This window comes from Lissotriton vulgaris, chromosome 2_1, assembly GCF_964263255.1.
Source record: "Lissotriton vulgaris chromosome 2_1, aLisVul1.2, whole genome shotgun sequence".
NCBI classification, from domain to species: Eukaryota; Metazoa; Chordata; class Amphibia; order Caudata; family Salamandridae; genus Lissotriton; species Lissotriton vulgaris.
Window position 1 is genome coordinate 759195812 of NC_141687.1, and position 12003 is coordinate 759207814.

Here is a 12003-nt window from a genome sequence, read left to right on the forward strand (position 1 = left end):
CGTCTTCCTTACGCCCACCATTTTAGCAATTCACAGTCCCCTCACCACCACCTTAAAAACGTCCCACTCCATTGCCATTGTCAATGCTGTGCACTCATTTTCCAGAAGGTATTGAGTGATTCCTGTCCCTACCTCCTCTTGGAAGACAGGATCTTCCAGTGCCTCTGGCCGCAACGTCCAGGCTGGAATCGCAGGTTTCTCTTGGGCCCATTGGATCCTCAGCAACAAAGGATTATGATTCGAGATTGTCCTTGCAAGATATTCACTGTGGACCACCTTAGAATGTAGGTCTGGTGTGCATAATATCGCGTCCAGCTACACATGTAATTCATGCAGCACCGAAAAAAATTCATAATCTCGCTCCCTCGGGTTTTGTGCTTGCCACTTGCCACTTGCCACGTTAGCCCCCATCTACTCTGCCAATCCCTCCTGACTTTGGAAATTCTATGTATGGGCACTTCAGGCAATGGTGGGTGAGATCTATCCAAGTCGATGTCTGTTATAGAATTGATATCGCCACCCATAATGACCGGGCCACTCAAATATGGCGCCAATTTCCCGGACAGACGGGTAAAGAAGGCTGCCTGGTCCGCATTTGGGTCATAAATAATACATAATGTCACATCTTTACCATTAAGGCAACCCCCCACTACCACAAATCTTCCTTCTGGGTCCACTAAATGCTGCGTCGGTTGAAAGGAGACACCTGCTCTAACCCATTTCAGTGTTCCCCTGGCAAAAGCGGAGTATGTTGTGTAAAAAAAGTTGCCCTCCCCATCTACGCTGCAATACCAAGCCTTCGGCGCGGCTACTATGTGTTTTCTGGAGGAAAGCAATTTGGGCCCCGCCACGCACCAATTAAGCGTGCACTCTATGGCGTCTCAACATTGTATGTAACCCCCGTGCATTCCATGTGATGCATTTCAAGTCGGGTAACGTCCGCATACTGCAATCGGGATCCCATAAGAGACTGCTTGCTCCTTTTGAACACACCGGTGGCCCCAACATCCCCACAATAACCCCCAAAAAAACCCCAACTACCCCACCCCAGAGCAGGTACTAAAACTCTAGTTCCCATTCAAACTAATAAGCTAACTTTCCCTCTGGTAGCTACAGAGGAACAACAACCTGAAAAAGGAAGGGGAGATAACCAAGAGCCGAGAGTACCAGATCTACTGCACCACCTCAATCTGGCGCCATACCCCCGACGATAATAAAGCCCCAACATCTCGTGGGGCAATCCGCTCTAAGGGAGCCGCATATTCTAGATCTCACATTGTTCCCCCTCTCTTTTCCGCTCTCATGCTAAAGTCATACAATGTTAAGCGTCGACAATCTCATCTGCTGTCCCAGGCGTTACATGCAGCAGTTGAACACTTCCAGATTCAGTCCCATCTGAGTCAGTTTCGGTCGAGCCCTTTTCCTAGCGCCAATGATGCACCTTTTTCCTGGGATATTTCGTCATGGCCTGCAAAACTGCTGATCTCTCCTTCTCTGTTTGAGTCACCGTGGGTCCCGGAGGACCAGGCCGTCGCCTTCTGATACCCCGCGACCTGCGAGGGCTTAGTTCATCTGCAGGTGGCCCCATTCCGCGCCCTGCTTCCCCCGTACCCGCTCTGTAGGTCTCAAACCAAGTCCATGCCTCACAGGACGATCATGAAAGTACGTTTTGCTGTCCAAGATTACCCTCAAGCGTGCAGGGAACATCAGGGAATACTGAAGGCCTTCGTCTCGAAGTGCCTTCTTGACTGCCAAAAATGAAGCTCGTCGGCTTTGCACTTTGAACGTATAATCCGGGAACAGCGTCCCATTACCTGGTAGAGGCCCGAGGAGCGGGCCTTATGCAGCAGCAGGTCTCTATCTTTATAATGAAGTAGTCTCGCCACCACTGGCCTAGGCGGTCTTCTGGGTACTAGCGGGCGGGCGGGTACCCTATGCGCTCTCTCCAGGGTATAGAAGGTGGTCAGGTCCTCAGAGGCGATCTCAGTCCGCAGCCAGCCTTCTAGGTAGTCCACTATATTGGCCCCTTCCACTCATTCCGGCAGCCCCACCACCCGTATATTAATCCTTCGGTTCTGCCCTTCAGCCCTCCACTCCAGGGCTTGTAATCGGTGCATGACATCCCCCATCTGGGCCGCCAGCGTCTTCTGAGCAGGCTCCGGGACTTCCAACGTCCCTTCCATCTTCACCCGGTCAGCCAGCTTAGCATGTTCCGTGCGAAGAAGGCCCAGCCCTAGAGCCACATGTGTGATGTCCTGCTGCAGGGCATTCTTTGTGTCGGCAATGGCTTTGAGTATTTGGTCCACCTGCCGCTGCATCAGCCCCTCAGTTTGCAGGTCTGCAGCATGCTGCTTTCCTTGTTTCGCTACTTCTTCCTCCGGGAGCACTCCCCCACCCCCCCTTCCCCCCACCGCCCCGTACGCTCCCCCTCCTGCTTCGCTCGTGGCTTCCCCATAGTCTATGGCATTCCAGGCCACCAGCACAACCTCCCCGGCGTCCCTTCACACCGTCCAAATCAGTCGCCAGAAACAGAAAATGCCCGTTGTGAGAGAGGCCCCTCTCACCAATGCCCGCAGTAGGCCGCTCGCCTATCGTCCGTCAACCTGGGGAACCCTCCGCCGCCTCCGGGCAGCCCCCTGTCCAACCGCCCAGTCAGCAATCCCATTAGTTGCCAGCATCCCAATTGCGGACCACTGTCCACTTGAAGCCCCCAATTTGTGATCGCCTTAAACAGTGCCCCCTGTTCACCGCCAACTTGGTGGTGCAATAATCGCAGACACCAAAGAGTATTTCTCCTCTGAGTTGGCCCTCTCGGGTCTAGGCCAATTCCCATCTCTTCTTTGGTACGGCTCGCTTTTGTTTCTAATCCCTAGTCAAAGGGCAGATATTTGTAAAGAATAGGAGGTGCGATTTACTGGTGGGCCTAAACCAACCATAGAGATCCCGCAATGGCAGGGGGTCCGCGGCGCCTCGTCAAGGCGCTTTGTGCCTTCAGTAAGTACCTCCCTTTATGCAACGGCCCTGGAGGGCCTCTCCAGTCGCTGCCAAGTATGTGCCTCCACCTGACCCCAATCGCAGGGACAGCCGACCCCTGCCACAACCAAGATGGTGGCTGGACCCGCTCTTGGCACCTCCAGTAAAGGCAACACCTCCAGTAAAGGGAACAGGCCAGGTCCCAGGTAGTGGAGGCACCGCCAAGCCCCCAGCTGGTTCCTTCTCGCCAGAGCGGTCACGGGCCATTTTTTGCCAACTCTTCTCGCCTTTGCGATCCACCACACCGTCTCTCACCTCAGCAAGCAAGCCAGCACTCTCCGCATTCTTGCCTGTGCGGCCCCTGCTCAGTCTGCACTGATGACAGAGGTGGGAGCGACTCTACACAGCCAGCAGGGCCCCACCACTCCGGTCGGCACTAGGGATCCAAAATGGCGGCCAGATCTTTTAGCCACTTTTCACTGTTTTTAACCAATGGACTTTGTCTGATCTCAGCAAATGTTCAAATGGAAGTAACAATCTGGAGCCATGTTAATGTACGGAAGGAAAACAGGGTATTATGTATGTAAAGCGCGCCGTGCATCGGCGCTCAGTTCGTCTCAGGATAGAGTATCCACGCACCTCCGCACCTCCAGCGCAGACAGTCCAGGTAATGGAGGCACCGTCCTGCCCCGCATAAGTCACCGCTCACCAGTGCCGCCGCGGGCCGCACGTCTGCCCCCTCCGCTCGTCCCTGCGATCCACCGTACCTCCGAGCGCCTCCATGGCCCGTCCAGCTCTGGAGGCTTTCACGACTCCGTGGCCCCAGTCCAACTGGCACCCCGGGAGCCCCACTGGATACAGAGGCAAGTGCGGCCAGCCACTTTCAGCCGATCACCCTAATCTTCCGGGGCTCTTCCCGTTCCAGCCTCCTGCCGCTCTACAGACTCCACATTACCTCTGCCAGAGTCATTTTGAGAACACGCTGGCCAGACTCTTCGTTTCGGCGAGCTACCAGCGGTGTCTCTATCTCCTCTTATTACCGCTCCCTGCAACTCCCAGGGCCAGCAAGAGTGGTCCCAGGCTCTCGGACTACCATACCCAGCTCCCAACACAAGATAATTGGTGGGGTCGGCGCAGAGCTCCTGGCTCACACGTCTGTCCTCATTGGCTCTTAAGCCACGCCCGTCTCCCTCTCGGGCCAGCAAACTCACTCCATTTTTCGTAAATCCCTAAAGACCTGGATGTTCTCTGTGAAGTAAATCTTAGTATGTATGCTGTTTGTGCCTGAAGGCCCGTCTGTTCTAGAGCGCCTTGATGCCCTTGGGCTTAGTTCGCGCTTTATAAATTTTCATTCATTCATTCATTCATAGGGAACAATGCTTGCTCCCAGCCTGCTCCATGCTATCTTCGTGGTTATTTTGTAATTTTTCCATAATTTCCCCAATATTTCACTTTGTCCATGGGCTTTTATTTTTACCAGTAGACCTCTTGCAGTTTTAGATGGGAATTTCTTTTTCACCAAAATTGGGTGTTACTGTACCCAATTATATAATCTATGAACCCATTTATAAAGATAAAACAGTATATTTTTTTGAATAACTTCTCGAAGCATTTTTTTTATTCTGATTGTGAAGAACACAAAATGTTTTCCAAAACGCGTATATTACGGTGCTCGGACTTGTCATAGCTTATTTCCATTGTTTGTGAAGTTAGGATAAGGGGTGTGAGTTTTGCATGATTTGGATTATTGCAGTGCATCACTAATGTATCAAAATAGAGATATTTTATGCTTTTTTTTTTCTTCTTTTTTCTTTTAGAAAAGATATAGTCTGGCTGTGGGCCCCCCTAAAAAAGATCCTAAGGTGAAGGGTGTTCAGTCTGCTGCAGTGCGAGCATTTCTTAAGAGAAAAGAGGATGAAATACGAAAGAAAGGTATTCCTTAAAAAAGCAACTTACTTTAAATGAAGTGGCTAATGCTCTTTGAAATTAGTTTCTTTGATTAGGCATTTGTTTTTCTTAAACCTTTTTTTAAATGAGACTGACCCTAAAAGAGTAAAATAAATTTTCATTATATATTCCACCACCCCCACTAAAATTGAATACGATGGTTCCAAGTAGGTTGATGGGAATGCTGAAGATTGAGAGCAAGAAAGCAAACTAAGTATTAGGAGAGTGAATGATAGACGCACTTTGTTGATTTGAAGACATAACTGCCTTATATAGTGTTTTTGGTACTGTCATGCTTTTTCAGATGTAATTCATTTCTATATGAAGGTGTGCTAAGCAAAACAGGACCAAACCGCTTTTAGAATCTCTGTTCATGGTCCTTATGAACATTATCTCACAAGTGGCATTTTTATTGAGTTGAACATTCCCAGCCATACACCATCATCTGCAGCTTAAGATGCATAAGCAAAGGCATAGTCAGGCTGGTTTCCAGTGGCTATTGATGGGTCATGCAAGTGACTCCATTGGACTCGCAGCTTCCTGTACCAGATGTCTGGCTAGCAGCAACGGAAGGATTCTTGCACTTCCCTTCCAGTCACATCTTCTGAAACCTCCACACTCCCCAGGCAAAGGCAGTGGTAGGAAGCAAAACTGTCAGTGATTGTCAAGTGAACTGATCCAAGATTTGAATGACAATGGCAACAAAGCCAGTGGCTCAAGGGAGCTAGATCATTGCCCACATATATATGCTAAGTGTGGGCGATCCAGAATGTGAATGGAACTTTAAACATGCAGTGGCTGAAGGGATCTTTCCCAACAGCCCTCTGTATTCTTTTTCATGTTATATTTATATATTATTTTTCAGTGATCTGTGCCAGAACTGTTAAAAATAGAAGTTCCTGCATATAATTTTTAAAGAATGGGGCTGGGGTGCTGTGCCTGGCCTTCCTGCCCCACAGCTCATCACCACAGCTAGACCTGGATCCTCAATCAATCACAGTTTTGTAGAGCGCACTATTCACCCGTGAGGGTCCCAAGGCGCTGATGGAGGGCGTGTGAGCAGCTCTGTTGCAGAGCAAGGTCTTGAGGTCCTTTTTGAATTGGTGCAGTGCCAGACTTCGTCTGAGGTGAAGGGGGAGTTTGTTTCAGGTCTTGGCTGCGAGTTAGGAGAAGGATTTCCACTTGCTCTGGTCCTGTAGAAACCAGGGCGGGTGCTAGGGTGAGGTTGCTCAGCGGAGGTTTCTCTTGGGGGGGTGTGAAAGGAGATTTGTTTGTTGAGGTATTGGGGTCTGGTGTTGTGGAGGGCTTTGTAGGCCTGTGTGAGCAGTTTGAAGGTTATTCTTCTTTTGACGGGGGAGCCAGAGTTTTGATTATTCTTTGAGAAAGGCTGCCCCAAATATTAATACAATTTCTTGCAGGCGAGAAGGGAATACTGATAGTAGCTCACCCTTACCGTAGCCAGCTACCTAAAGCTCAACTCAGAGAAAACAGAAGTTCACATCATCGGCTCTACCCCCTCCGCATGGGACAACAACTGGTGGCCCCCTGCCCTCGGAAACACACCCAACCCAAGAGCACGCAACCTCGGCATCCTACTCGACTCTTCACTCACCATGGATCGCCAGATCAACATCATGTCCTCCGCATGCTTCAACTCCACTTGAACATCTTGCGAAGCATGCGGAGGACATGATGTTGATCAGTCGAGTAGGATGTCGAGGTTGCGTGCTCTTGGGTTGGGTGTGTTTCCGAGGGCAGGGGGCCACCAGTTGTTGTCCCATGCGGAGGGGGTGCAGCCGATGATGTGAACTTCTGTTTTCTCTGCGTCGACAAGGACTGTGTCGACGGTAACTACAACGTCGACGACTATGACTTGGTCGACGACGGCTATGGGAATCTCGACGACAAGCTCGTCGACTAGGGAAAAATACACCAGAAAAAAGGTTGGTGCCTTGGAAAAAACCTATAACACCGGAGGTTACATCTCCAAGCAAGGTCTCCCCCTTGCTGCCATCTCACCTACTGGAGGAGGAAGATTCGGAAGAAGATGATGAGTATGGAATTGCCAGTAGCCCTTCGCAATTACAGGTCAAGTACCAAGAAGACGATTCGGAGGAGGAATATGGGGGTTATCAAGAACAACCCCAGGAACAGCACCGATATAGTCAACAGCAACGGGAGGAGATGACAAGTGTGCCATCCTCTTTGTTGAAGGATCTCCAGGGAATGTTGGAGGATAATAGGAGGAGATACCCAGCGACTCCAGTCGCTCAACAGCCCTAGAGGCTACACCACGTCCACGATCCGTCCCAGGGACGCTGATTCGTAGGAGAGAGATTGTACCGGAGCCTACTGCTAGGTCCCCACCGCCGACGACACACCACGATACCTCGGATGAGGATCATGAGGATGGTGAGATTGCGGACACGAGTGCAGAATGGCATGACTATATCGCCTCATAACCTTCAACTCCTCCGCAGAGGCCAGTGGATTCGCCACCGGAGGACATTGGTGGGTTTCATAATTTGATGGAAAGATCCACTAAGAGATTTGCACTGACCATGACAGAAGAGAAAACTGAATGTTTTCTATATGACTTCAAGGACTCATATCTGGAATCCGTACGATCCCTGCCTATAGTGTCTCATATTTGGAAGGAAGGATTAAAGGTCATGGAGACGCCAGCAACGGTAACACTGGTTCTGGCCAGACTGGAGAAGAAGTATAAGGCACCAGTGGATGCTCCATCTTGCCTTTTGGGACATCCCAAACCGGATTCTGTTATCACTCAGGCGGCACAACAGAAATCCAGGAACCCATCTACTCAGATTGCAGCACCTCCAGACAAGGAGGGCAGAAGGTTGGATAACGCAGGAAAACGGTTTTCATTAATGTCGGCTCTGCTTGTGAGAGCTGCTAATGCCCTCGCTATCCTGGGAACGTATGACAGGCAGATATGGTGTGACCTGTCTCCATACGTTAACCTTGTGCCGGATCCAGAGAAGCAGGAGGCGAAGAAAATTCTCATGAAAGGAGAGAGGACTTCGGCTGAAGTCCTAGACTGCGCTATGGATATAGCTACCACGGCATTTAGATAATTTGGGAGGAGCTGCGGTCCTGCGCAGGCAAGGATGGCTGCGAGCAACAGCATTTAGTCCGGAGGTACACAACAAGAATTATTTGGGAAACATATTGATGATACTCTGGAGAGTATCAAGAAGGATACTGATACGGCAAAGGCTCTGGGAACACTGCAATACATGAAAACCCCTTTTCGTGGCTCCAGGGGTAGAGGACAGTCCTCGTATAGAGGAGGATACCAACAGGGGAGATATTCTTCTTTTTATCCGTCCTCATCGCAGCCTTACCGTCAGCAATACAACCAGTGTCAATCAGGAGGATATACAAAATCAACTCCAAGAGGACGGGGTGGCCAGGGAAAGTACAACACCCTTCGACAATGACAACCTCCATCTTCCGGCTCTGTCAGATGCTCCCCTGGGTGGAAAGATTGCCCACTATCTTCACAATTGGCGGAAAATAACAACGGACCAATGGGTCCTCAAAATAGTTCAATTTGGTCACACCCTAGAATTTCTACAAGGGCCCCCTTGTACGCCACTGATGCACCAGAGAGCCAACCATCTGCATCAACTCCAGCAGGAGATTCAGACAATGCTCCGAAAGGGAGCAATAGAACCGGCACCGAAATCCCAGGAAAACAAGGGGTTTTACTCCCGTTTTTTTCTTATCAAGAAAAACAAGCTCCAGTGGCGCCCCATTTTGGATCTCAGATCCTTAAACACCTATTTCAAGAATCAATCTTTCAGGATGGTATCTCTGCAGGACATCCTTCCGTTATTAAACCCAGGAGATCATATGACCACATTGGATCTACAAGACGCATATTTCCACGTGCCGATATATCCTGCACACAGACAGTACCTTCGGTTCTGGGTAGCCGGAAGACATTACCAATTCAGGGTACTGCCATTCGGCTTGAAGTCAGCGCCAATATTTTTCACGAAATGTCTGGCTCCAGCAAAAACATCAAATATCTCCTTACCTCAGCGACTGGTTAGTCAAAGCACCATCAAAGGTGCAGGCCAGAGCGTTGACGCAGGCTTGCATAGACTTATTCGCCGATCTAGGATTGACTCTTCACGAGGGAAAGTCGAACCTCCACCCAACAAAAGTGATCACATTTTTGGGGGCAATATTGGACACTGAATGCAACAAAGCGTTTCCCTCCGAGGAAAGACAACTGAGGATTGTGTCCCTCTTCCAAGACTTGGTAAAAAGAAAGTCTCTTTCAGTCCGCAGGTACAAATCCTTGCTGGGCACGATGTCCTCTTGTATTCCCCTGGTGCCTTACTGCAGGCTAAGGATGAGACCATGGCAGGAACAGATTGATCTCCGATGGCGTCAGGCGGAGGGATCCTTCGACGATACAATAAGGGTGACACCAGTGATGCAACAGGCAGCAAAGTGGTGGACACAAAGAGCAAATGTGTCTCGAGGACTGACGTTTCTGGTAAGAGCGGCTCCACTAGTGGTAACGACGGATGCGTCGTTAGAAGGATGGGGCGCTTTTCTTCAGGACCTTCAAATCCGCGGTCGTTGGAAGGCACAGGAGCAGCAATTACATATAAATCTACTGGAGCTCAGAGCGATCCGCTTGGCATTACTGGCTTTTCTGCCAAGGATAAAAGGTTCGCCGGTGTTGGTAAGAACAGACAACACCACGGCGATGCATTATGTGAACAAGCAAGGGGGCTCGAGATCTCTCTCCCTGTCTCAGGAAGCCCAGGAGATATGGGAATGGGCTCTTCAGCACGGAATATCATTGGCAGCAGAACACCTCCCGGGGTATCAGAACGTCAAGGCGAATACTCTCAGCAGGCTAAAATCCTCCTGCCACGAATGGGAGCTAGACCAGGGGATCCTGGACAGCGTCTTTCGAAGATGGGGAACACCGATAGTGGACCTCTTCGCTACAAGGGAAAACAGAAAATGCCAGTACTTCGCAAGCTGGCTTCCCCAGAAGGGATCTTGGGGGGGAATGCGTTTTCAATGGCATGGTCCGGCATCTTTGCCTACGGTTTTCCTCCAATTCCTCTTCTCCCCCGCGTACTGGTGAAGATCAAGAAAGAGCTGTGCAGGCTGATCCTAGTAGCCCCGTGGTGGCCCAGACAACACTGGTTCACGGAACTACTGCTGCTGTCGGAGGACCGTCCAATTCGGTTGCGCCTAATTCCATCGCTTCTGAGAATGTCCAAGGGGCCGGAGCTCCATCCGGACCCGAAATCCTTGCGATTAGCAGCCTTTCTCCTGAACACTGTGAGTTTAGCCATCTGAACATCTCACACGAATGTAGGGAGATCCTGTCCAAGGCCAGAGCGGAGAGTACCAACAAAACCTACAGGATGAAATGGAAGAGGTTTTGTCTGTGGTGTAAGAGACATGATGTTCACTCTCTTACTGCTGCACCTCATCAGATTATACCTTACATTCTGCTGTTAGCAAAGTCAGGATTAGCACACACCTCCAAGGTGCATTCGGCTGCGTTATCCCGCTACAGGAGGTCATCGTCAGGCCCATCTTTATGGTCCTCAAGGATTATCAAACAATTTATGAAAGGAATATTCAGAGTCTTTCCACCAGTAAAGCCTCCACCACCATTATGGAATCTGAATATTGTACTCTCTCAATTGATGAAGCCACCATTTGAACCTATACACAGGGCAGACCTCAAGTTCATGTCCTGGAAAGTGGCTCTTCTCATTGCATTGACTTCAGCGAGAAGAGTAGGTGAAATACAAGCGCTCACGATTCAGGAGCCTTTCTTGCAGTTCCAGGAAGATAGAATGATTTTCAGGACAAACCCGAAAGTTCATTCCGAAGGTGCCAACTGATTTTCATTTGAACGAACCATTGGTGTTGAAACGTTTCTTTCCTCATCCATCGACAGCGGCAGAAAGCGTATTGCACTCGCTGGACGTTCAGAGATGTATGAAATTTTATTTGAAAGAAACAAAGGCATTTCGCAAGTCTTCTCAGTTATTCGTTGCCTTCAGCGCACCCAGGAAAGGTTTCCCACTGTCAAAGAGGGGAATTGCCAGATGGATTTCGAGTACAATTGTCTACTGTCATCAAGCTGCTGGAAAGCCTTTGAATGCACGTGTCCGTGCACATTCCACGAGGGCGGTGGCCACATCCACTGCACTGTTTGGAGGAGTGCCAATCCAGGATATCTGCAGAGCAGCAACCTGGGCATCTACGCACACCTTCACCAGGCACTACTGCTTGGAGGCAGCCGCAGAATCGGATGCGGCGGTGGGAGAGGCAGTACTGCGGGATATCATCCAGTAACGGTGAGCCTTTCTTGCATCCTTCCATCCATAATTTCTCTTTTTTACAAAGTCACATTTTATATAAGTGTGGATATATGTATATAAGTTTAAGCTTCATTTCTAATGGTATTGCATGATTATGTAATATATCAGGAAAATGTGCTTTGTTTTTTCACTGCTCGCTATTCTGATTCAGGCATGTGAATCTATGAAAGTTCCAATACTGGAGTAAGAAAACAAGTTACTTACCTGTAACTTTAGTTCTCCAGTATTGGAATCTTTTATAGATTCACATGCACCCACCCTCCTCCCCTGAGAGGCTCACCTCGGATTTAGCACAGGAAGTGTGTCATTTGAACAAGTGCGCGAAAAATCTGAGGGGCAGAAGGTTCTCTCAGGAGTGTTCTAGAGGGTGAGGAGCTCTGATTGGTTCAGGGAAAAGTTTGGGCCGTTTTTAAATAACAAAGGCTATGGGTTGCAAAAGGGAAATGGGCCTAGGCCTCTTTTCAGTTTCTATACTACTAAGCACTGCATTTCTATGTACCGGAGACACTCGTCTCGACGACGGGGAATGATTCAGGCATGTGAATCTATGAAAGATTTCAATACTGGAGAACTAGTAAGTAACTTGTTTTCTTCAAGCCCGCCCCAAGTGTTATATGTAAACCCAGAGACCTATCAAGCAAGATTTTACCTTGTGCTGTCAAAAGGAGGCCCAGAGCCCCACCCT

At 49.4% G+C, this 12003-nt stretch overlaps 1 protein-coding gene across 1 annotated transcript in view; it reads left to right on the forward strand.

Annotated features, from left to right (window-relative positions):
* Window positions 1-12003, forward strand: part of SPTY2D1 (SPT2 chromatin protein domain containing 1) — a 204965-nt gene that overhangs the window by 46348 nt on the left and 146614 nt on the right. Inside the window, exon 2 of the mRNA XM_086956071.1 lies at window positions 4791-4905. Within this exon, the coding sequence (XP_086812197.1) occupies window positions 4791-4905 (115 nt within the window). The remainder of the gene's footprint in view (window positions 1-4790; window positions 4906-12003) is intronic.